This window comes from Pieris napi, chromosome 10 (assembly GCF_905475465.1).
Source record: "Pieris napi chromosome 10, ilPieNapi1.2, whole genome shotgun sequence".
Taxonomy (NCBI): Eukaryota; Metazoa; Arthropoda; class Insecta; order Lepidoptera; family Pieridae; genus Pieris; species Pieris napi.
Window position 1 is genome coordinate 10,255,252 of NC_062243.1, and position 27,175 is coordinate 10,282,426.

Below are 27,175 nucleotides of genomic sequence, written 5' to 3' on the forward strand. Positions count from 1 at the left end.
CAAAAATTACCTGCGGGCAAAGTTCGAACGGTCTCAGTGGCGTTGCTATATCGACTCGGGCCAATATCATTGGTTGCTCTTATTCTGAACTGATACGCTGTGTATGGTTTGAGGCCGTCCACTGTGTATGACGTCGCGAACGGATCAACTCTTTCGGGTAAAGTTTGCCAGGTCCCACCGTCTTCTTTTTGCTGGACCGTGTAGTATCTGTTCAATCGGAATATAGTACATATATATATACATATATATATTAACTTTGTTATGGAAGATCTGGGAAACGTGACAGGTATTTTTTACTTATAAGGTTTCACAAATATTACACATAGTAATAACAATAAACACTTTTTTTTAAATAATTTAAGTCAACATATTTCTTATCGTCATTAAAATAATTATGTAACATACCTCAACGGGGCATATCCATCATCGCCCGGTGTCCAAGAGAAGGTGATCTGATGTGGTTGAAGTAAAGAGCGAGCGAGATGTGGTCGACCTGGAGGCGCAGGCGCAGCGCGATTGGCCGTCGTTAGCACGAGCACGCGTGCAGTGGCACCCCACCCTAGACGCGTTTGCGCACGCACCGTAAAAAGGTAGTATTGCTCTGACGATAGTTCCGTTGCTCTGTTGACGAAATATATTTTGAATTAATTAGTTAGTAAAAATAAATCAGTGGCGCTACAACCTCTTTAGGTCTTGGCCTCAGATTTTTGAATCTGTATCATGATCATTTTTAAATCTAATAAGCATGAAGGTGATCAGCCTCCAATGCCTGACACACGCCGTCGACTTTATGTGTCTAAGGCATGTCGGTTTCCTCACGATGTATTCCTTCACCGTTCGAGCAAATGTTAATTGCGCACATAGAAAGAAAGTCTATTGGTTCACAGCCGGGGATCCAACCTACGACCTCATGGTATGAGAGTCGCACGTTGAAACCGCTAGGCCAACACTGCTCTAATTAAGTTAGTATTTTAGTTTGATATTATTTATATGCACAGTATAAGCTAAAATTATCTTGAAATTTTCAAACTTCGTAACATACCTAAATGTCCTGTCCGAGGGTAGGAATTCCCTTGAGAACATGTGTTGCGTAGATATGTTCAAGTGATATGTGACCTGATATGCGAGTATTTCTCCGTTGGGGTCTTCAGGAACATCCCATATAATTCGGGCAGATGTAAACGATACATCGGGGAATGATACGTTTGAGGGTGGTCCCGGAGCTGTAAATGATAATTATCAATAATCTACTTTTATGGCTTTACAGTGTATTAAGATTTATCGTTCGCTAAACAAGAGACTACTGTAAGACCAATTAGTATAAGATTTTTATGTACCAATTACCAGTATTAAAAAAAAAATGTGTGCGTGTACTAGGTGTACACACGTAAGAAGTGAAACTTCTTTATGACCTTATTTTTCGAAAAATGATCTACTATATGCAACTTTACAGAAATTGGTTAAATAAAGTTAAATTAGATAAAGTTTAACAAAAGGCTTTTATTATCATAAACATGAATACAAATACAATTATTTCATTTTAACTTATTACTGTACTACTATGTAGTACTAAGATTATTACAGAATTTCATTAATTGTAATAGAATTATTAGTATTACTATCATTGTTAACGTTATGTTGTTACTAATGGCTTCGAATCTCTTCGGATCAACCGTGGTAGGGACAAGAAAAAGATGGCGTGTAACCGAAAAATGTGACAAATGTGTGTAATTTTTTTTCCAACGCCGATAAAGAAGTTTGACTTCAAAAAGCAACATGGCGCGTAACCTGCTACAAAATTTCTCCCATACGTCGATAAAGAAGTTTCACTTCAAAAGATGGCGCGTAACGGAAAAATGTGACGCGTAACGAAAAAATGTTACACTAAATTTTTTTCCAACCCCGATAAAGAAGTTTCACTTCAAAAATCTATATTTTATTTCTAAACAAAATAAATGCTTTCATAGTTTTAATATAATACCAATTTTGCTCAGTTAACCCTTAAACTTACTGTAAATGTTTTAAATTAACCGTGTTCAATTAGTGTATAAGAGACTTTCTATTTCTTTTTTGACGTTTGAGTAAATAAATGTAATAATATTTATCAACATGTCTGCAAACTAAATTTAAAACATGAATACGTTCGAAAGCATCAGTCTGGCAATATCATGAGCGTAGAATTACAGTAACTTAACAGTTAAAACTTTGGAATTTTTTAATTAAAGTCAAGAGTATAATATGAAATAAATGATATAAATTGCATTTTTAAATTCAAATTAATTTCAATATATTGCCTCCTTTTTAATAATTTCAAAATGTAACAAATATACAACTTTTGATAATTATTTAATGGTTTCTAATACTTGTACATATGGTTTTGTTTCAAGTAGTAAATAGTAAAATCACTCGCATAAACAAGATAAATTACTTACTGTCCTCAAACGTCCTCACTGTAACTGGTGGATCACTAAGCGCTCCATCACCCAGACGAGTGTAGCCCAATACTTGTATATGGTACACCACATACTTCCTCAGCTCTGTTAAGGTAACTGTATGCGTCTGGTTTGATGGTATGGCCTGACATTCAACCTTTTTATGATTCTGGGGTGGCGGGACTACTGCCGCATAGCAAACTTTGTACCCCTCTATGAGACCGTTCTGATCTTGCACTGGTATGTCACCCCATAGTACAACAACTGTAGTCGACGACGTGGCATTGGCCGAGACGTCCGTCGGTCCACTAGATGGCACTGTAATACAACAAATAGTAAATAAAGTTTCTGTTTTTCAGTCTGGAGATTCTGTTAAATATTTTGACTTAGAAAATATATTTTTCTGATAATATTAAATTTTCATCAATCATTAAGGCATGTATACATTTTATCGGTGTATATAGGCTGGAATAGAATCTAAATTTTGTCGCCTCTATGACATAGACATAGACATAAGACATTATTTGACATGTTTATTTGACAAATATGTAAAATATTTTATGACCACGCGTTACGCTTTATAGTAGCGGAATATGGCGGTGCCTACAAAACCCCTCCTATATTTATACAGGGTGGTCGAAAAGTCGTGGATCAAACGTAAATAGAGGATAGATGAGGTCATCAGCTGCAAAAAATTGTTCTACGGTAAGTCTCTAAGCAGAGTTAAAATTTATATTGCGTTTTTATAAGAAAATTGACCTTTTTTTTCTATAATACTTAATCTACACCGTTGTAAAACGACTTTTTGACCACCCTGTATTATGTTTTAGATGTCAAATATATATTGATTCATTATTTATAAAATAAACTTATCACAAGTTTAAGCTAGTATTTCTAAATTAATACAGCCTTATTCAATATTTCTCGTAGTTTGTGTAAAATAAAAATATTTCTTACCAGCTTCCCTCGTCCTTTCGGTAGCAATAGGACTATCTTCAGAAACTCCGACCTCATTAATAGCTGTCATACGAATTTCATAGAGAGACCACTCTTCCAAGTTTGAAAGCACGTGAGAATTTGCTGTATGGTCCTCAATAACTGCATACAATGTATCACTTGTACCGCTTCTTCTATAGGTAATGTTGTATCCTTTTGGATTGCCATACCATTCACTCTGTTGCAGAGGCTGTGGTAAGAAAAAAGAAATCTAAAATTTGATGAACTATAGACAATCACTTCTCACGAGTAATATTGTTTTTTAAAGTCCCGTGAGGTGGTTTAGGAGATATTACTTCTACCATTCTTTTAGATAAATAATCAGCCACCACTGTTTACGCTATGTGGGTTAATGACTAAGGGTTATTCATAATTTCGTATAGATTCTCTGCCGTTGTTGCTACTTCATACTAGGCTGAAGTTGATAAGTGCTGACATAGTGAAGGAACAATATAAATTAAATGAATCGCAAAATTTGTTGCTAAGCTCAATACGGCGGCGGCTGGACTAATTTTAATATTTTTTTATTTATTACTTAAACTCTAAGGAAGGTTTTGATGGTTGAATATTAAAAAAATTAGAAACTATTAAATATTAATTTTCTTTGGTACTTAGGTTTTTATTTCGGAAAAGCAAATAGTCTCTATAGGGTAGCTTAGCAAGAGGTTTCTTATGTTCTTACGTAGCTACTAAAAAGGTAGGCTATGTAAAAAAATCATTACACACAGCTACTTATAATTAATAATACATCGTATAGTGAGGTAACTTTAGTGTTTATGTACTGGATATGTGAACATTCATAGATAATATATACTATTGTTTTCACTTGTGATTAACAGATATCATTGTCACGAATTATATTACATTTTTGTATTATATTCAAACACGTAATTGCGATTCACGATTACACATCAAACAGCAAGTTCAGTATACGACGAATTTTACATGACAATTGTATATTAAATGTTAACTTTGTTTTAATATACGGCGTATATAATTAATATTATATCTGGTTGCATTTAAACACAGTTCATACTAGCTGTTCCCGAATTGGCACGCCTAATTTTTTTAAATCACTATTTTGCCTATATACATATATAGCACACTGCAGCATTCTAACGGTGGAGTTTTTGTAATTAATCAAAAGAAATTTTTTTTTAAATATAGACTATAGACTTAGAAATATAGTTTCCGTGATTAACATTGGGGGTTATAACTACTTAAAACAATATATAAAAATTGCTAATTTGGTTTTATGAATATGATTATTACTTATTATGGTTTCAAATTTACTAATTATTTAAAACCCCGGCACCCTCACAATCTCCACACAGTAAAGCTTTAAAATGTTAAAGTACATAATATATATTACTTACGATCCATCTCACTCGAAGATTATTAGCACTGACAGCTCTAACGGTGACATTCCTTGGCGGATGTTGGGGCGGCGCTTGTATTGTTTGGAACTCTTTGCAGGGCTCCGATGGGGGCGAAGTCCCAACCACGTTGGTCGCAATAATCCGAAGCCGGTATGTAGTGAATGGTACCAGGCCAGTTACCACGATGGACTGTGCATCTGGTGCGCTCACTTCATAAATTGTCACCCAGGAGGAGTTACGTGCTGTTTGTGCCTATAAAGAGGTTTTATTTTATTTTTACTTATAACCCGAGACCTCTGACTTTGTGTCAGAGGTCTGGCTTTAGTTTCTATGAAAATAACAATTATTGCGGGTAGGCTGGCACAGAATGGTGATCTCCTACTTTCCTAAAGAAATAATGAATGAAATAGATCCAGAAATGTACGTATATATATATTCAGCAGGCGCGTAGGTGATCAGAAACTAAAAAAATATTTTATTTAAATCATATTAAAAAAAACCTTAGGTAAAAATTAAAATTTAAAAAAATTACAATCTTGTAATGAGTCTGGTCTATAATGACAAATACCTGCACGGTCCAAAGCGCTATAGAAGAGTTTCCATCAAATCCAGGTGTAAACTGTAAGAGTACAGAGAACGCATCAATGTTCGATAGAGCGAGGTTCCTCGGAGCACCTGGTAACACTGGTTCTACTCCAGACTGTATGGAGGCCGACTTGCGTGGACCTTCACCGATTCCAGTCATGGCGCTCACCCAGAAGTTGTATTGCGTACTCGCCTACAAAATAATGATATTAAAGAAAAAAATCTGTTAAAGAAAGTAAGTTATTTTTAGTTACTTTCTTTAACATAATTTCTCTTAAGTTATTTTTAGTTAATGAAAACAGTGCATAATGGATTTTTATTCATAAGTACTTACTATTGTATTTTGGTTAAAAGATAAAGTTACTACTATGTTCAAAAGTGACATAATTACATAACTAACCTGCAAATGTTCCACATGAATGCTGGTAACATTCGGAGGTAATACTTCTTCCTTTAACGTGTCTGGGTTTTCCTTCACTTGGTATGATAATTTATAGCCAATAAGTACGCCATTTGACTTCCTTGGCGGCGACCAAGATACGCGAACTGCCCTATCTGATATATCGTCGAACTGTAGGTTGACGACTTCATCAGGTACTAAAAATTGTATTATTTTAAGGTTAAAGCTTCGAGCAATCTTATGTACTAAGAATAGCAGTCCCTATTTATTCATAGCTTAATTATAAAAATAAGGTTATCTGACGTTAATGACTGGTTTGAGACGAAGCTATTTAAAACCATGTTAAATTAAAAAAGATTATATTTTAAAAAAAAATCTATTCAAAGATATTCACTGCAGCTATTATAAGAAGATATTCATTGCTTAGATTTTACCGACTAATTATTTGACTAATTATCAGACTAATTCATTAATCAGTTCCTATACAGAAAAAAACAGTTAGTACTTTTGTAAATATTTTAATCTATTACTGTTTAATGTTACATTGTTTTTCTCTATGCGTATGTATTATTTTGTATGTAATGTAAATGTTATTAGTTACGGCATTGGAGTACTCTGTAATGGTGACTTATATTGTTATATAAAAAATAACTAAACACTATTTGCTTTACTTACTGTCTTCCTTAGTCCTCACAGCAACAAACTCGCTTCGTGGTCCATCTCCAGGTTCGGTGAAGCACAATACTGACACATTGTACTCAGTGAACTTTTCGAGACCACTCATAATCGAAGACTGCTCAGTTAATGGATCCAACAAGTTTGGAGGTACGCTCACAAGTTTATATTCTAAACTGTCGTTTTGTAAATCATCCCATTTCCAGGCTTGTATTTTGTATCCCTTTAAGAGAAAATAAATTGTACGTGTTTTAAGGATTCTTTCTTCAAATTCTTAGGTTTCTCGAAGAACGGTTTCAAAAAGTTATGGTCACCACTTACAATGAGCATTATTAACTATCTAATTGAATATTGTTTAAAAAAAATATACATTAAAGTGCTAAGCGTTTTTTATCGTACGTTAAGTTAAATAGTACTTTTATCATTAATAGGTCGTGGATAAAATTATACCTGTTCTTTGCCCAGACACATCCATTTCTAAGGTCATTTAAACCTGCGCAAATACGGAACGTTAAGATAAGGATTGTTTAATGGTATAAACATACCTGATTAATCCCATTAATTTTCTGTGGAGTAGGCGGTGTCCACCAAACTGTGATTGATGTAGAATTAAATGCCTCACACCGGACACTATCCGGCGCTGCCTCTGGCACGCCTTCCTTCGTCTTTATAGTATAGCTATCGGAGAACATTCCAACGCCTTTATCGTTATACCCAGCGATTTGAACGTTATAATCCTTCCAAGTGATCAAATCTTGTATGAGATAATTTCTCTGAGCTTCGTTGGTTATATTTTGATACGTCCAGGGACTGTTATCGTAGCCCTTTAGCCTGTATCGTATAACGTAACCTAAGATGTGCCCGTTACGGTGTTCCTCTAAGGGCGGCTGCCATTGTGTTATAATTTCTGAGGAAGATCTGGCAGAACCCATGAACCCAATCGGCGGTCCAGATGGCGCTGTAAGTACGTATTAATACACTTCAAGGGACGTCGACCCAAATAAGGACGTATGATAATTTTGGTGAAAATTTGTGATGGGTATACTATTTAAAAAATCGGTAGGGTAGGGTAGGTACATTTAAATAAGAATTATAATAATTTTGGGAGATTCTTCGAAATAATTATTTGTATCTCTTGTACGACATTGTCATGCAGTGCAGGCGTAATTAACATATAATAAGAGGACAAGCATGCTAGCGTGTCATGCATATTAAACAGGAATATTTTTAATACAATTATAGAAATATTAACCCTACTGCATACCTTGGCAGCATATAATGTCACTGGCTGCTTGAGAGAAAATAATGAATGAAAAATGATCATGATCAAGATAAATGTTTCTAATATGTTATATTAATAATTACGTTTGGGTAATAGACTTACTTAGCCTTAATATTTATAGTCCGGGACCGAAAGAAAGTAAACAACCATAGCACAAAACAAAGTCATGTTAATAATTTATATATAAATATGTATATTCAGATCAGTGTTAGTTTTGGGGTGAAGGCAGGCCCTTTTCAGGCGGGGCCGTCCCATTTGGATTGTTTTTTCAATGTTCCCATTTTAATAGTAAGGTTAAGGGAAACATCCTAGGTATATGTTCCCTTATATTTCCCGTATACGGCACTCAGAGTTTGTGCTTCCGTTTCCGATTTTTACAGTTGATGATGTTAAGGGAGCGTTCAAGTATTACGTAACGCTTTTGTAAAACGTTACGATGCGGGGCGGGGATTAAATTACGCGTTATTAATATTTTTTTCGACTTCACCACTTAATAGTAAGAGTCACTAGGTGGCCACGAAACGTTTTACTATACTTGGGTACTGAATAACGTTACGACGAGTTACATGGGGGGGGGGGGTATAATCACCAAAAATTGCGTTACGTAATACTTGAACGCTCCCTAAATTAGAATTTATATATTTACCTTCTTGTGGCAATGTCAGAACATCTGTAGGGTCGGACGGGGGTCCCTCACCCACAGTGTTCACGGCCGACACTCGGAACTGGTAAGATGTGGCCGCTTTCAAGCTTGTTAGTAAAACCCAACGTTGATTTGCTGACACATTCATTGGCTCCGTTATCCAGTTTAGAAGAGGATCTGGTGTGGGACCTATAAGGAGAATGGTAAGTATTTTGTCACCAGCTCGCTATAGCCATTTAATTGTGATTGATATAGATAGTCATTGTCAAGCGACGCAATTCTTATTTATTTAAAGAAACTACATACTCAATTAATTATAATTAACCTTATTAATATATTTTTACATTTCATTAAAAACCTAAAAAGGTACGATTCCACCAATGTGCTGAACTGTGCGGTATGCGTACACAGCGTATTATTATTAATATTTTAATGATCAAGAATATTTTACCTAAAATATGGATTGGGCGAATGGAAAAATCATCAAATTTATTCAAGCATTCGCATACTATGGGATTGCAGTCACCATGATTATAAAAATAGAAACAAAAAACACGACGCCACTCAAGAGTTGGTTCAGAATTTCAATTGTCTCGACTGACTTGTCTATGATAAAAAAACCAAGACCCATTTAGGATTGTAGCACTACTGGATTATTATTATTATTTTTTATAGAACAGAGGGCAAACGGGCAGAAGGCTCACCTGATGTTAAGTGATACCGCCGCCTATGGACACTCTCAATGCCAGAGGGCTCGCAAGTGCGTTGCCGCCCTTTTAAGAATTGGTTCGCTCTTTTCTTGAAAAGACAGTGGTAGTGCGCGGCAAAAACTGCCTTGAAAAACGCTCAGTCGAGGTGATACGGGTGGAATTTCGTATTCTGCCTCGACGTCCGAAGATGAAACTCAGCTGCAGAGATTATTCCATTGGCTTAATCCTCGAAAGTGAATAAGTCGACAATACTCACCAAATTCAGGAACAACCCGCCGCTGCACGATAAACTTCTGTACCGGTGAGTTCCCATCAAAGCCCGGAGTCCACGAGACATTGACGGCGCGTTGCGGCGTAGCGTCTAATCTCTCAGCTCTCACATTCGTAGGCGAGAATGGCAGTTCGATGACGGAGAGAAAAGCTCTTCTCGTGTGATTGCCCCCCCCTGACGTCACTATACATTTGTATTCACCCGCGTCACTAGCTCGTACAGCTTGAACTTGCAAAGCACCATCACCCGATACCAACACTCGGGATCCCGCGGTCATTGGTCTGTAATTTAATTACTAGGGGTTAATACCTATAATAACCCTCTAATGAATGTTAGGGTTTGTTACATTACACTGTTGTATACGAATTACCTTTGCTAAACAAAAACAAAAAGCGATCGTAATTATTCTGTGATACGTGACCTAATGTTTATCCATCATAAGAAAAATCTATTGCAAAAATATCATTTAAATGGACGTACGTAACAAGCACGCTATAATTGCATTTTTTAATGAACAGGGACCAAATGGGCAGGCGTCTCACGTGATGTTAAGTGATACCGCCGCCCATAGATACTCTTAATAACCAGAGAGTTCGCGAGTGCGTTGCCGGTTTTTATTCAGTTGTACAAAAATATCGGTCATCTAATAATTATTTATGCGATTATTGATTAGCAAATTCGATTATTTTAATTTTCATGCAATTTATAGTAATTATTTAGTCAATTTTATAATAATTATTCAGCTTATAGAATTTTTTTTTAGTTTCTCCGGAGTAAAATCACTGGTAACTGAAATGAGATTCTCATTCCATTAATTATCAGCATACATCTTAGTACATGATAAACAGATTTCCACGATGTTCTTTACGATTTTCCGTATATTAAAATACATATTGTAATTAAAATACTTACTGATTGTTGTGGAACCAGTCTATATTATACTTGACGTTGGGGTCATTCGATACTTTGCACTGCAACGTCGCTGTGTGGCCGAGCAGAACGCGTGTGTCTACGGGGGGTGCGATGATTTGAGTTCTTACTGGAAATTAAATTAATAATACATTAACTGCATGCTTAAATAATATTATATTATTAAATTACCATAAAGTTAATTTTAATTAAAAATATAACTCCTTAACCAAACAAATTGTGTAATTAAAGATACTAGGAATAGATAATAAGAGGTTGGCATTCTGTACCTAAATACCCAAAATAGTATTTGTTTCCCCGGGACCCTACAATCTCTACTGCACTGGTGGCAAAAATATAATATAAATAATTCGCTATCTTAATAATAAATTTCATATAATCTCAACAATAATGTTTTACGCACTCAAAACAAAAACGTCTGCATGGATTCCGTGTGTTATTATAGTAATACTAGCTGACCTGGCAAACGTTTGTTTTGCCATGTATATTATTTCTAGGAAACATTTTTTTAGTTCAATAACAATAACAATCTACAATAATAAAAAAATAGGAGTTGATTGTAGAGGGGTGAAAATTAAGGGTTGTATGTATTTGTGTATGTTGTATCATAAAAAAATAAATACAAAATATTTTATCAAAAAAATAAAAATAACTGTTTGGCATGGACTCGGCTTACTGTATAGTCACACTGAATTTTTTTGAAAATTCAATTTCAATAAGAATCGGTCGAGCCGTCTCGGAAGGGTATGGGAACGAACATTGTGACACTAGCATATTATATATATAGAGATTGTTAGTGCTTATACCTAAAAATTACTCTATAGACAGAGTCATAACAATTATATACGAAAATAAAGGCTGTAACTCTTATAAACCCAGTTTGTTCCAATTGTAAACTGAACTAAATTATTTATCAATTCTCACTTTAACTTACCTAACACAGTAAGGTATGCCTCTCCCGAAACACTGCCCGCTTCATTAGCACGTTTACACGTATATTTCCCGCTATCTGCTGTGGTAGTACTTGTTATTAGCAGATCGCCTTCTTCCAGGGCTTGCAGCCGTCCAGATAAATTTATTATTAATGAGTCTGTAAATCGTTATGTTTCTAGTAAAAAGCTATGATAGAAAAATACGCACACATTTTTTAATACAAGTTACAAAAATTCTGTTACTTCGTGAAAATAATTAAGAGATAAAAGTAAGTTAAACATAGCCAAAATTTTTCGTCTTAATCTTTGTCAAGAATTTTTCACACAAAAGCTTTACATTATGTAGTCGTTCCTTACGAGTTCATTGTAACGTAAATTATTTAACTAATTGGACATTGAATTAAGGGTACCTTTTTTCGGATATATAAAGTGTGTTGTATAAGATATTTGGGTGAATAAAATACTTTTTACGACATAAAATATACATCTTATTGTAGAAAATAATTATACAATTTTCTAGCTTATAATTCTAGCTTCGCTCAAGCAAATACTAAGCATTGTTGTAGGATGCGATAAACTAGCAGTTTTAATTACAATACTCATCAATAATATTCAAAGAGCTTTAAGTATATAGAGCGGGCAGTGGAAAACTGTCATAGAAAATCTTTGCGTTTATTCTGACACTAGAAGAATGAACCGTTTGTAGTTAGTGCTATTACTTAAATCTCTTTGACACTAATCTAACCTAGCCTTATATTTTATATACATTTGTTTGATCATAGCTGCCTTCATTCTTAGCTATATTTTATTACGTATGTACAGAACTAGTGGATCTTACCATTGAAATACCAAGTGACGTTAGGCGTTGGGGCTCCTACAGCCCTGCAGGCGATGGTGGCATCCTTGCCGTCCAAAACGGTGAGGTTTGATGGGGCACTTTGCATTACTGGTGGAGACGCTACAAGCCACACAATCAGTTAGTCTACAGACACACATTTACACTATAGGAATATAAAATGCGGTATCAACATATGGAAGAAAATATTTTTAAGTTTTGGTAATACCCCGACTGTGAGATTGTTATGACCAAAAAGTTATGTATTTTGTTGCGTAGTTTTTTCTTCCACATGTTTTATTCGCATTGTTCTAATGTTAGTTTACACACGGTGATCGGATATACCGAAGCAGATTATAATTACAATTATGCATGCATAAACAATTGTTATATGATCGAGTATAAGACCGGTATTCCAAAACGTGACTCAGATTCTGTGCCAACATATTGTATTGAACATAACAACAAATACATTTTGTCTAGAAATACGTTTTAAAATACGGACATATTTTGAAAGGTGCGGCTTTGGTTGAAGGTTCACAAATTTTAATAAACGGATCCGTAAGATTAATTCAACGCAGTCTTAATGATTAAAAAACATTCCTTAATTAGTCTATTAAGAAACTCAATATCACGTTCTTTTATTCGTAATATTTCTTAACGTTGATAAACTGGCTAAGTTTCGCGAAAACAATGATTCATGCTTTTCGATAAAATGACGATCGTCACATGCGAACAAATAATATTCATAATGATGACAAAACTGCATCTACGTGTTGGTGATGAACTAAAACCTTAAAAGCATCCACACTGTGATAAAAATTATAAAAGTGCAGGAATACACCAACTGGTCGCTTACTGCCGGCATCGAATTTAAACGGTTTTGTTTTTCTATCAGAAGTCCTCATTCGAATTAACTTCATGTGACTGCGTCGGATGCGTGAACCATCCAATGCTGCGACAGTATTAATTATTAATATAATTCATATAAATACCAACTTAACTGAGACTTGTACTTACTCTTAATTTTCAACCAAGTGTAAATGGACGATTCTCCAGCTTCATTACTCGCGATACATTGGTAAATGCCCATGTCTTCCATTTTAAGGTCGTTTATAACAAGGCTCCTATCAACTTCAACTCTATACCTTCCCCCGCCATCGTCGACATCAGCGTTATCTGCTTCACCGGCATCTGCGCCGACGCTCGCAATTTTCCTGGCGTCCTTATACCACGTGATACCAGGTAAGGGTGTACCTTGTACGTTACATTCTAATACAATTGCGTTTCCGTATTCTCCATATGTTTCGGTTTTCAGGTTAGTGAGCATAATAGGCTTTTCGAATACCGTCACACTTGCAGCCGCGGTGACGGTTGCGAAGCCCCCAGTTTTCAATCTGGCTTGACACATGTACTTTCCCGTGTGCTTGGCATTGGCGGATATCAGACTTAATGTTCTATTCCACTGGTCATTTAAGTCGTAAGTGATTCCCGCCAAGTCGATCAATATGCCGTCTTTGAACCATAACGTTTCGAGTTCATGCAGAGGCCGAGCATTGGCTATGCAATATAAGTTTGTGTATTCTTGACCTTTAATCACTTTAGTGTCCTGAGGTTTTATTATAATTTCTGGGGCAATTTCTTTATTGTCGTCCCCGTATACATTTAATCTGATGTAAGGGCTATTTTCTACTTTACCTAATTGAGTATTGATCGCACGAGCTCTGAAGCAAAAACAGTTTATAAAAATTACAAGAAACCTTACACGTCTAGAGTAAAATGATTAAGCCCAAGACAGATTAGTTTAAAACGCAATGTCTCATGTAATAAGTCGAAGCAACATGGTAGTCAACTACAATACCAACTTATTTCAAAAGAAAAACCACTAGGGATAAAGTTTTCTATAATTAAGTTGAAATACACAAATAAAGTTTGGCTATTATTTACCTATACGCTCTTTGATCTTCCCTAGAAGCGCACAAAATAACAAGTTGATGTTTATCGGTGATAGCATATTTTTGGTCGTAGCTAGGCACTCCATTGACCCCTTTTTCATCTTGCCACACGACTGTCGGAGGTGGTTCTGAATCAATCGGTGGAAAGTCTAGGATAGCAGCCTTTCCAGATTCTACAGTCACAACTGACTCAACCGTATTTTCAAACATTCCCATATCTGTAATTCCAAATGAAAATAAATGTAGGTCTCATTAATTATAATTGTACGCATTTGTTCGCAAAAAATATTCTCGAAACATTAATAAAAGAACAAGAATACAAATTTTTATTCGTAGGTGTAGAAGTTAAGTATGTTTTAAATTTGTTCTTGGATAAAAGCTGTTTTAAAACCTCCGCTTACATGCAACAAAAATGTTGTTTTTTTCACTGAATATAGCACCGACGTCATTCTTTGCTATACACTGGTAGGCTCCGGCGTCATCCTTTTGAGTATTCTGAATTTTATAAAAGAGCTCCGATGAATAATCTCCAAGTGGTATACCGTTTTTCAACCACCTGTACATCGGTTGAGGAATACCTATAACATGATACTTAGATTACACACCAAATATAAAACAAAATGTTTTAAATTATTCAATTTCTTACCGATTGCAGAACATTGTAATATCTTTGTGGTACTTTCTCTGACAATGCTATTTGAGGAAGATGGTTGTGTGGTGAACCTAGGTGGTTGCATTTGTGCTGTAACAAAAAGAAAAATTAATTTACCTATAATTAGAACTGTTTAAATTCTTATTGGATAGCGGATTAAAGTATATAGCAACAATTACAATTGCGTAATATTAAAACCGTTATCGGCCAGTTATTTATTATGACATTATTAATTCAGCGTCTTCTGAGAAACTTATTTGGGACTCGAAAGTCTGCGTCATCAAACTTCGTAATTTTTAATGAATGCGGATCACTCGGGGCCAGGCCCCAGGAGTGTAGCCTCTTAAATTCCTAAAGCCATGCATGAATGTATGTATTCATACAAAATTCATCCTTATGAGCAAGGAAACGAAATGTGTAAATTAGAAGCTTCGTCGCGGCGTTAATTCAGAAATTGGTCGGTAAGTAGCACAGTCGAAAGAATTGGTACTTAAATTCTTAAACGGTGTTGTATTTAAGGTCATATGCAGTTTTTTGTAAAAAAAAATTGAAGATGTGTGAGTTATTGCGTCAGTGGTCATTATCACCCATTAAAAAGCACACTAAGACTGTTTTTTTTTAATATTTTAAAAAATACAGCTACCTTTTTGGCACAATCGGTTCTCTGATAATAATTTTTACAATTGAATTTTTTTATTAATTTAATTGAAATGGTAAACACAACTACATATCCCGTTTTTGTAACAAAGAAATTAAAAATAGCCAATAAGTTAATTTGCATATTTTTTTATCGCTTTGATTAAAAATATACATTTTTATTAGAAGTTAACGTAAAAAAATAAGAATATCATCAATAGAAACTCGTCAATGCAAAGTGTCTTACTTAAAATAATTACAGTTACGTAATAACTTAATGAGTACTGACTCCGTGGCTTAAATTATTGTCATTTGTTCGATTTTGGTCGAAACTATTGCCAGTTGAGTCTGAATAACAATCCTCATTAGTGCATGCTGGATTTTTTTAAATAAATTATAATGACATGTTACATATGCCTTTAATAACGTATTTTAATTATGGGGACTCCAATTTGTTATCTCAATGAAAGAAAAATTAACAAAAAAATTCTCTATAAAGAATATCATTAGTACTCAAAAGAGCAATGTTGCTCATAGCTTGAGCATGCGTCTCTCTAGCTTGAGTTGCGTTCGAATCCCGGCTTTCCATATATATGTTTCTTACTATGTGCGCATTTAACACTCGTACGTACAGTGAAAGTATCCTAAGAAAACCATCATACCTTACACACAAATATCAACAGTACAAAAAGAAGACCTTCTTGACTATCAAACAAAATAAATGAAACGAAACAGATAAAGAAATCACTGTTTTGTTAGTACTTAAATAGTCTTTTCCTTTCTTTTCCCCCGAATATTTTTTCACGCCAAAGTTCTAAGCCCTATTGTTTTATTGAAGGGTAAGTCAGTAAACTTTCGTATTTGTCGCGTAAAACCTTATTGATAGCATTTTCTCTTTGAATTGATACGGAACTTATGGTTTCACACGTTCTTCGTTATAATTGACTTCAATCAATAGCGGAATAGCTATGACAGAGTTCTTACCGTGGGTATTCAATTCGTGTTTAAATATCTAGTTTTATTAGGGATGTGAAAAAATAATCGATTATGGAAAAAATCGATTAAAATCGATTTTTGTACGCGATTTTAATATTAAAATAATTGATTATTTTTATAATTGAAAATCAATCATAGTCGATTTTTCATCTGCCACCTCCCGACATAATGTCTGGTCTTTTATAACCACGACCTCGAACTATTAGGGATATTCGATATACATCGATGTTTACAATGCGATACATTGAATAGATCCGATGCTTTGAAGATGGATACCTATACTCGATGCATTGATGTATTTTTATAAAACATCGAAAGGGTGATGACCAGTTAATTTCACAAGTTTGAATTGAACACTATAATTTAAAAGTAAAATAAATTTATTCAGCAGCACAAGGTTACAAAAAATAAAAAAGATATCAAAAATATGTACTGCAATGTGCTACTACACGGAAGGAAGGAAGGCATACACTCAGCATCTATCAAATTTCACCTAAAATCTATCAAAACGAGATTAGGTTAGTTTCAATTTTGATTATTCTAAAACTTTAATTTGTGTTTATAATTTCTATTGTTTATTTTTAATTAATAAACCCATGAAAAATAAAATATTTAAGGTGTTTATTTTGAAATTATTCCAAAAATTGGGAAAAAAATCGATTAATAAAAAAATCGATTATTTATTAACCGATATTTCATGTTAAAAAAACAATCGATTAATCAAAAATCGTTTTTTTATGCACAATGTCACATCCCTAAGTTTTATGCTTTCTTTTCATACAAAAGTAGAAACAAACTCAAGAGTAATTACAATTTGTATTACATAATCTTACTTTTATAGACTTAAGATAGAAAGTACCTACTATTACTAATCGTATACTAAAGCATTAGCAATTTCCGAAGTGAAATGTCCTTTAACAGAATAATAAAATACAAGACTTTAATAATAAAAGAACCCCTTAGCCCTGGCTTTTTTTTACTAACTAAAATCCTTGCAACACCAGTGCCAAACATTTCAAGTTCATACGATTGAAATACCTATAAATTTTTGTCATTATAGTAAACAAAGCCTGTCGCAACCAGCTTCTTTACTAATATGTACAAGAGCTCTCATTCTGAAGTATCTTTAATGCAAAGATCGGGCAGTTACGATGTTGTCTATCTTAATATTTATCCAAGATCAAATTAACCCCAATACAGCCAGTGAATCACAGGATGCGGATTAAAGGCATTAGGTATTACAGAACACTGCGAAATTAATAAATCAGGGCGTTATAGTTAACCTCAATAGTTAAAAATACTTTATGATAATGTATTCTAGGGAATTAAAATAAAAGGGATGTTATGCACAGATGTGTAATTTGTTTGGTTTTGTGTGCTATTGATTGACTGCAGTAACTGGCCCAGAAACACTCAACACGTGTTACGATTTATGCTTTAGCGTAATTTATAACCTTTACGAAAGTTTTTACACAATACCCGGATGACGTATCGAGTTCTACTTTATCGATAAATATTTTTAAACCACAAAAAACGGAAGGTTAGGGTCCATTCATAACTCCACTGTGACTCTATGTAATTAAGGTAGGGAAATGATTTAGACTAGCCGCGCGTCTTTATTAATTTTGAAGTCGATTATAATATACTTATCATTTTAATCAAATTCTACCATACGATATTTAAGGTACTTTCCCTTCATGTCCTATAACTTTGGGATGGCCCTGTATAAAATACACTTTTGCTGTTTAAAAAAAATAGTAAGTGTGAATAACAACCGCGAGTACGTGCTTAAAAATAAGGTTCAGAAACGAGACTTAGAGCTAAGTTCTGAGCTGAGCTGACTCCCGTACTTCAAAAATGTATGGGTTTTTGACATACGAGAATCTAAGTCGCGATTCTAATAAATCTTAAGATAAACTCGAACATATAGTGTTATTCTTAGTTTAATTTACTTTCCGTGAAAAAAATTGTGTTATGTAAATTGCGTCATAATATTATACTTAAATATTTAATGTAAAGTTTTGATACGTAAATAGTAGTATACTATAAGTAGTTGGTTTAAAAAGTTTTTTGTAAGCTTGTCACCGGATCTTGGGAAGTGAAGCCTCAACTTCCCTTTCGAAAACGGAATTAAGTCATTGAATGTGTCGCGCAACAAAAACTCATGAAGGAACCAAGCAATAACGACCTATTACATATTTGAAAGATGTTTCAATTATATATTAAGCGAAATGTAGTAAAAAGTAATAAATTAATGCATTTGAATTTTTAATTATGTAGAAATATAAATTCTTTAAATATAAGGATTTCCATGTAACCATGATTTGTTTTTATCGTACAGGGGTCAAGCGTGCAAGAGGCTCATCTGATGTTAAGTGATACAGTCGCCCATGGGCACTCACACTGCCAGAAGGATCGCAAGTGCGTTGCCAGTCTTTTAGCAATTGGTACGCTCTTATGTTGAAGGACCTTAAGTCATACTTACTTTTGCCAAGTTTAATATACACATAAAGTCGACGGCAAACTCGCTTAAATTTTTTTTTTATAAAGTTTGGAATAATAAAATATTTAAATAAAAATATTATTAAAATTTACGATCAATTACTTTAACATGTGATGAGGAGCATGATATAGTGGTTGCAGGTTCCTTTCGTCCATTCTTCTTTTGAAAACTGGCAGTAAATGTAAAATAAGAACCATTAATTTATTTTACTGAAGTTAATTTATTTATGTTTACCACATCATACATAATACTATATCTACGGTATATGTTACAAACTCTATTATCTAAAATATATGACAATTTCATAATTAAGTACACATTAAGTTACCAAAGTGAACAAATGTTAGTTTGATTTGGTGTTTATTATTTCAGGTATAATACATACCAAAACATAATTGGATTGTTGGTCAGATTATAACGACTAGACCAAGGACAATTCATTCATACTAGTTCATGAACCATAATAAATGAAACTATTGTATGTAATGAATAGGGTGACTGCCTGGTTATAATCTAAACTGATAAAGTTAGATAAGCTATCACATACTCAACGTAACCCACTTTTAATGGCACGTTTTTTTGGAACAATCGCGCTCTTCAAAATCTCTCGTAATCATTTACGCAGAGCCATTATTTCATTACCTTATACGACGCGATTATACGTTACTTTATTCTTGATAACTATGTACTTTAATACGTTTCTGTTTCACTACTTTAAAAACATCTAATAAAGCAGTCTTTTACATATATTTTGTTGAATTTAAGTTCAAGATAGTTACAACTTAAAATATAACAAAGAATTTAATTACATGAAAATATTATTCCAATTAGATAAAGTCAAAAAGAAAAAAATAAAGTACAAGTAACAGAAGCCAATAAAGTACCTACAGAAATCACTCAAAGTAAGCGATTTTAAATACTTTTTAATTTAGCTAATTTAGTTCTATTGTCTCCATCACGATTAAATAAAATGCTGTTTGCCGTCGTGATTTGGTTAGGTTAGGCATAATCCAATAACCTTCACATAGAGTTTCTTCTCCCTTCTCTAGAGACTTTTCATCCATTTGACTGAACGTCAAGAGCCCGAGAATAGTGATATATTTGGGATAGTGGAGGAATATGAATGATTCCTAGTATTTAGTCAGCAGTGTTAGCTTAGCTTCAGCTTGCGACATTCCTCCCTCCCACTTTGTGTCTAAGACTATGCTATCTATCGTAAGGTGAAACAAAACATCGTGAGGAAACCGACATGCCTTAGACCAAATAGTTGACGGCGTATGTCAGGCACAGGAGGCTCTACACCTCACTGAAAAACGAAACAGATATATAAATCTGATGTGTGGTCCTCAAAGGTTGTGCCGCAACTGCTTTAGTGTAATTTAGTGTTTATAAGCTGTAATTAATAAACACTTTCATTGTGGTAGTAGAGTGGTTACGAGTCTAGAACAACTTTTTTAAAGCAAGTCAAATATGCAGAATCAAACGTAGGTCCCTTACCTAATGCCTCAGGTCACATCAGATATGAATAGGTTGGACGGAAGTTGCTCGTGTTGCTTGATTGAAAATGTACATTACACTGGGCTAATAATTAAAAGTTCAATATGTTCGTACGTACGTATTGTTTAAATTATGAGATGAGAAGTTGTGTTTGGATCCGGTGATTTTCATAGAATAATAAATACGTATTCGCATTTATTTCATACAAACTCATGCACTATTTTATTAATAGGTGAAAGAACTATTGTGTTCCGGGAATCGATCATAGGTCGTCCGGGTTTTATGTAAAATCTGTTACTAAACTATAGAGTAAAAGTAGTCTATACCGTCTTCCTTATAATTATTCTAAATTTATATATATGAAAACTTCACGTAGCGGCCAAATCGGTTAATTCTAAGTTTCGGAAAATAAACTTATTTTTTAAATGATTACTATATTAATTTCATATTTAAATATAGTTTATGCATGCATAGCGTTTATATTGCAAGATTGGCTTTGGATGATTTGTATAGTACCTATCAAAAACAATGGACAAGCATCGACTATTATTTTTTTCTCATGACCGACGAACGAAATTAAACACACTAAAATTACAAAAAAAACAATAAGACTGTGAACCCGATATAAGAATGTAGATGAACTCTGATTATAGCATTAACGCTGTTACTAGCATTTACTTGCATCGCGTGTTCACGTGTGTTGTATTTTACTTATCGCGTAAATTGCTCACAATTTTTAAGGTTATTTCATACTTCGTTCATTAGGTAAATACTTCTTTAAAAATACTTTACATTCATTTTTGTTTAATTATCTAAGCTTTAACGCCTTCCTGACCTAAAATTAACTCCAATTGGTATGTAATCTGGATGTCCTAGGTTTGATTCCGGGCGACAAAATTATTATTTCTAGACAGCTGATTATCTTGCCTTATTAAAAAAACCTTTATATAGTGAAATAGTGAAAACAACATCAATAGTGATATATAACCTAGCGGAAACAAAATTTATTAGATAATGATTTAAGCATTTAAAACGAATTACTTCATAATATAGAAAATATTTTATAAGGCGTAAAAATACAACAATTTCTTAACCATTTTGACCGCATTAAAACCTGCTTAAACCTAAGTAATTAATAATATTATAAATACCTTACTATTCTAGTTCTCCGGACCACCTGTGGTTTTTAACTTTTTACGCGTTTTCTAGTAATTGCATTTCCAATATAACAAGCTTACCCCTGGCTAAATGCCAACATCTGAACTGTTTCGCAAACTTAAAGTATTTACGTCCCATTGTTCAAGTTTCGATCAGACTTTGCTAACATAACTTCGATCTCCGAATTAAAATCGTATATTTATAAAAAATGAATTCAAATGTGTTTCAAATATTTATTTTATAACTTATATGAATCTTGGAAACAGATACGTTAGAATGTGAACGATCTAGACTAGGATTAAAATTGATAAAGGGATTCATTGAATAACTTCTCAAATCAAATCAAAATCATTTATTGATATAGGTAACACAATGTACACATATGAACGTCAAAAAAGAATTATATATTAAATGCTTCTAATTTTACATTTACTGTCAGTTCTCAAATCAAGAGCGTAGAACGGAAAGAAGAACTGCCAATAAACTCTCCGCCACTCTTTTTAATCACCATGTTTTTTGTTTTACATAATGTTTGTAAGGAGCTGCAACCATTACACCATGTTCCACATGACATCTTTAGTCTGTACCGTCATAACCTACTCATACAGTTGTATCCAGTATCGTAACAGCCAAATCGAAAACTTATTGATGAGGAACTTAAGTAATGCTTAATGTAGAAGATTTTGTGGGAAAATGGACAAGAATACAGGAGGATGTAGAACAAAAAAGCTATGACAGAACACATGTATTTTACTTCCAATTTTCTAATACATTTTTATATTAATTCGTCGTTTTAAAAATAGCTTGGTTTTACCTTGCATAGAGACAAGTTATGATTGATAAGTGGTGGTTATATAAAAGAGATATCTCATTAACAACCAAAGCCCCAAGCCATTTGTTGTTTGAAGAGCTTTGTATTACATTTTATTGTAGAAACTTTTTATTTCAAACAAAGTTTATTTAGGGAACTCCCATTTCTTACTTTTTATTAAAGTATGTCACAGCTGAGCCCAGATTAATGCAGGACTATTTAATTATTAAGATAGACATAATAGGGTAAGTATGAAAGAGTTATAAGCCTTACCTATGTGAGAGGTATGACTTAGGTATGCACATAGATATTTGGTACTAAAAACTTATATGAACTGTTCTGGTCTCTGGCAGAATGACCAGCGCCGTGGAACACGTCTGCTCATCAGCATGATGAGCCAGGGCCAGTTACCACCACAACACATACATAAAATGTACCTTATTCTTTAACAAATTTTTTAAAGAATAAGGTACATTTTTTTTTGATTATTATTATTTTGTGTGTTTCTTTCTGTGTGTATTTCGTTGGTAATAAATGTTATTTCTAATTATGGTACTTGCAGAATTAATAGGCCTCCTTAAAATTCCCGCTAAACCTGGCGGGTTCGGTCCGCGAAACCTCCTCGCGAAGATCCTGAAGACCAAATATTAAACTATCTCAACTATTGGCTACCAACTCAGCCTCGGAAGTGGTCTATATACGCTGTACTTTATGGTCAATAAAGGCCGCATAGGTAAGCCTCAACAACTATATTTGACGTTAATGATTCATGGTAAGGTTCTAGTTGCTTGCCTTGCCCTTTAAAGTGCCTTATTAATACATCGCCTTAAGCAATTCTTTTAAAAGGATAACCTAAGGTAATATTCTAAAGCAAAACATCCTAATATATTATGTAAAATTCATTGAGGCTTACATTTCAAAGTGAAGCAGCGTTTCCGTTACGTGACTCAGAGCATTGGCACGTATCGTAAGACCACTAACATACTAATAGAGCCACAGAAGGCCATTTTTTATTCGGGGAATTCAGGACGTTTAATAATGATTGAATACATATAACAATTCTAAGCGCATCGTGAAATGTCTCAACAATTCAAGCGTAGTGGCATTTGGTTGGAAAGAAACATTTATTGCAGACAAGAGTTTCTTATTAAGTTTTTGTCAAAGGAACGCTACATTTTATATCCAATAGAGGAAATAAAGGAGATTCGGACCTATTAAAATCAGCGTTCTAAGTAAAGACTATTATATGACAATGATACATTTTTATCTAAATTTACTTATAAAGAGCGGACGATGGCGATATGATATAGCAGGCTTTTTGTCACGTGAGTTGGAAGAACAAACTCATAATGAAAATTTAAACAAATTATTAATACATCTCTATTTGTTATCGCAATGTGACTCGCCAGTTGGGCCGGTCTTGTAATCCGAGCTGTACCACATACCGCACCCGCGTACTCTGTATTGACCAGAGAAACCTTTCGCCATCGCATGCTTTGTTCGAGTGAACGAAGCCTGTCAAGTTACTATACGACGTTCCTTTTAAATTTAAAATACGTAACTCGAAGTTCGGGTCTTGAGTCATGGCCAACTCAATAGTGACCATTATTAGCATCTTTTCCGGTTAAGCCTAACTATATAATTATTACAATATTTTCAGTCGAATTTATAAAAAAGGCAGCGAAATTTCTTAGATTACATAAAACTATTAGTAGTATAGTAATTTCGTTATAAACGTCTTCAAGATTCTGTACTTTTTATTATTATAAAATAAAAACGATTTCTTGAATTCTCCAGCAGGTAATAAAACATTGGTCTCGACTCTAATGACTCACGATCAGTGGAATGACCACTCTAACACGTAACAGTAGTTTGATAAATCCTTTTAAAAATCACAACAAATAAAAATCGACTTATGAAATATGTATAATCAGAATATCGTGCACGCTGCCCGCTACAGTGCATGCTAAAGGTTTGCCCTAATTCCCCGCGGCATACTTAATATTAATTTCATTTTAATTATTTTCAATATATAGAAAATTAACCTACATGAGCAATGGCGCAAGAAATTTATTGAAATACAATTAAAACCGATTCGGGAATCAATATGGTTAAAACTGCGATGTTGCAGATTTGAACAGTTCGTTGGTTTGCTAATTAAAAGTTTACCCAAGCCGATGTTAAATGGCAAGAGAATGCATTTTAATTGTTAAACAATTGTGTTTAAAAAGTGTATATATGCTTGTTTACATTGCCTACATTACACTGCCATCTTTATTTTTTCTGAAATATCTTTGTACATTTATAAAATTCAATAGAAAGAAATGCTGGTAATTCTTTAACTTCAAAGTTCAGAAACATAAGAAATTTTATTGGGTTGCCCTTGGCGCACGGCATTATGTGTTAATTGGCCATTTCTAATCGAAACCGGATCAACTAAGAAAAAACTTGGAATGCACGCTATATCAATTTGGTATATTAGACAAAGCTGTGGCTCATATGTTAATACTATATAATGTAGGTAAACAATAATATAGAAATCGATGTCTACGGCGACATTATAGACATACTAGCTGACCCGGCAAACGTTTGTTTTGCCAAGTATATTATTTCTAGGAAACATTTTTTTAGTTCAATAAAAATAACTATGAATCCGCAATAATAAATAATAGGGCTTGATCGTAGAGAAGTGAAAATTAGGTTGTATGTATTTTTGTATTCTGTATCATAAAAAAATTTTTCGTTTCGGAGGAGTATGGGAACGAACATTGTGACACGAGAATTTTATATATTAGATAGAGATGGTCTTTTGTTGATGTGGGACAGTCAAATGGCATGCCCACAACACATTGGTTAAGATTCAAATGTCAAAAATGTATTAGATTTTGACATAACATTGACGTTTCTAAATCATACCCATTGTTCTTGTAGTACAACTTCGGTTTGCCCCGTTTAAAGAGTAAATAAATCTAATATATTTTGACAATCGGGAGTCATACCTATGGCTAAGTCGTCACTCTGAATCCTACTTCAAATTTAGGAACATCTGCATTAATTAATATTTTATTATTAAAACATAAAGAAATCAAAAAGTATCAGAGTAAGTAGTTAATAAGGAGTGTTCACCGTTAACTCAAATGTATTATTTATACATTTACCGCGTAACTATTCGATCATCCCGTTACATCTGCTGAACTCTCAGGCATCCCGACTTGGTGCTTACTTGACTTACACCAACCAATTAAGGCATTCTCCAGTTTTTATTAAACATCCAACACTGTTATCATTTAAATCTTCAAAATACACTGCGATCACGAAGAGTACGCAATTCATATAAACATTTCAATAAACAATTCTAAAAAATTTCCAATATTTCGTGCTTTAGAGCAAATATATGATATTATATGTATAAAACATAATATATTATATGTATTTAAAAAAATATAGTTTACTTATTTCTTACGCTTAAATTTGTACGAATTTCTTAGTTAACATCATCGATATCAAAGGAATGCAGATAAAGTCGCGGCCAACGGCCAGTTAAAATACTTTCTTTGGTTCTAAAGTGAAACGATCATCGGACGAGATTACTAACTGGCGAGTCATCATTTCGAATGCGTTAGAAATCTTTACCTAAAATTTTCATTTATTACGACTACTAAAGAACATTACTTCAAAATATAGTATTTTGCACTTCTATAATTAAATTAGAGTTTGTTTGAACTTTTTACATTTTTATTCGATATTTATGATAAGTTAAATCTAATCTGTATTAAACCTTTTTTTAGTTTTATCATAAATTTCAAAATTCGAACACTGAGGCACTGTTTTATACTCAGTATTTGAAAATAGAATCTTCTTTAGTTTAAAGCACTTTACCTGTTTAAATTATTGTAATCATGAATATTGAGTAGACTATTTAGCCTATATGTAATATTTACGAAATCACAATACACAGAATACAATATAGTGTTCATCAAAACTTATTGACTTTGTTAAGGACAAGTGACACGTATAATAGGATCGATTAATTTCTATTTTTACTCTCGGACGTAGCACGGTTGAGAGGCAACGCTCACTCGGGTGTAATGATTAACAAAGGATGCTAACATTTGACCCTAAAAGTATTTTCATGTAAAATGTGCCCATCAAGTACTGATTGATGTTGTTCCCAGTGGTCAATACTTTTATTAATCTACAATACAATAGAAAAGCTATTGAGGCGTTCCAATAGCTATAATTGTTTGGAAATACGATCAATATAACGTTCAGTATTTTATAAAGATTGAGCACATGCTTAAAATGTTTTGTTACTAATAAATATGTACTTCTTCACAATTATCGCAGTTTAATAAATTTCGATACAAAACATTTATCGTACGTTATCACGGCATTTCAAAAGCAATGATAAAGAGAACTATTGAGTGGTTATGCTACTATAATGCAAACAATTTTATTTTATCTGCACATTATTGATATTATCAAACAAACTATAAGATAAAAATCGTTTTACCTTAGAAAAATCGAGGTTATATATAGAAACGCCCAATGTTGCCTTACGTCCGAAATTGTTAGATATGCCTAAATAAATAGTGGGAAAAAATATTCCTGAATGAAAGACAGGAGTGTTAACACTCTTATCACTTCGAATAAATAAACGTGACAAAAGATTATAACTATTTGAGGTAAGTACCTTTATGAATAAGCCTAAAGCTTATTTGAATTATTCAATTATTTACACATATTTATTTAAATAAAAGTATGGAGTTCCTCCCGAATTAATCAGTATTATTTGTGATTTATGGAAATCGTTAACCTGGGCGATCGTTCATAAGGCAGCATAAGGTTAAAGGCGATAAAGTTACTCCACATCAGTTATAATTACGCCGCAGTTTAA

General features: G+C 33.6%; 1 protein-coding gene across 8 annotated transcripts in view; it reads right to left on the reverse strand.

Annotated features, from left to right (window-relative positions):
* The window catches only part of LOC125053002 (protein sidekick), a 39,561-nt gene that overhangs the window by 7,342 nt on the left and 5,044 nt on the right, over window positions 1-27,175 (reverse strand). For 5 of the 8 annotated variants that reach the window (XR_007117523.1, XM_047654155.1, XM_047654154.1 and 2 more), the window contains exons 2-21: window positions 14,672-14,767; window positions 14,427-14,603; window positions 14,018-14,243; window positions 13,091-13,794; window positions 12,930-13,025; window positions 12,074-12,193; window positions 11,238-11,393; window positions 10,286-10,412; window positions 9,359-9,654; window positions 8,396-8,581; window positions 7,013-7,425; window positions 6,468-6,690; window positions 5,793-5,989; window positions 5,376-5,585; window positions 4,805-5,059; window positions 3,390-3,618; window positions 2,433-2,750; window positions 1,043-1,223; window positions 406-621; window positions 11-207 (exon numbers count right to left, since the gene is read on the reverse strand). Coding sequence is in view for 7 of the 8 variants with exons in the window: in XM_047654155.1 (XP_047510111.1) it covers window positions 11-207; window positions 406-621; window positions 1,043-1,223; window positions 2,433-2,750; window positions 3,390-3,618; window positions 4,805-5,059; window positions 5,376-5,585; window positions 5,793-5,989; window positions 6,468-6,690; window positions 7,013-7,425; window positions 8,396-8,581; window positions 9,359-9,654; window positions 10,286-10,412; window positions 11,238-11,393; window positions 12,074-12,193; window positions 12,930-13,025; window positions 13,091-13,794; window positions 14,018-14,243; window positions 14,427-14,603; window positions 14,672-14,767 (4,623 nt within the window). In the remaining variant the exon portion in view is untranslated. The remainder of the gene's footprint in view (window positions 1-10; window positions 208-405; window positions 622-1,042; window positions 1,224-2,432; window positions 2,751-3,389; window positions 3,619-4,804; window positions 5,060-5,375; window positions 5,586-5,792; window positions 5,990-6,467; window positions 6,691-7,012; window positions 7,426-8,395; window positions 8,582-9,358; window positions 9,655-10,285; window positions 10,413-11,237; window positions 11,394-12,073; window positions 12,194-12,929; window positions 13,026-13,090; window positions 13,795-14,017; window positions 14,244-14,426; window positions 14,604-14,671; window positions 14,768-27,175) is intronic. The other 3 variants (XM_047654158.1, XM_047654157.1, XM_047654156.1) reach the window with 1 other exon arrangement.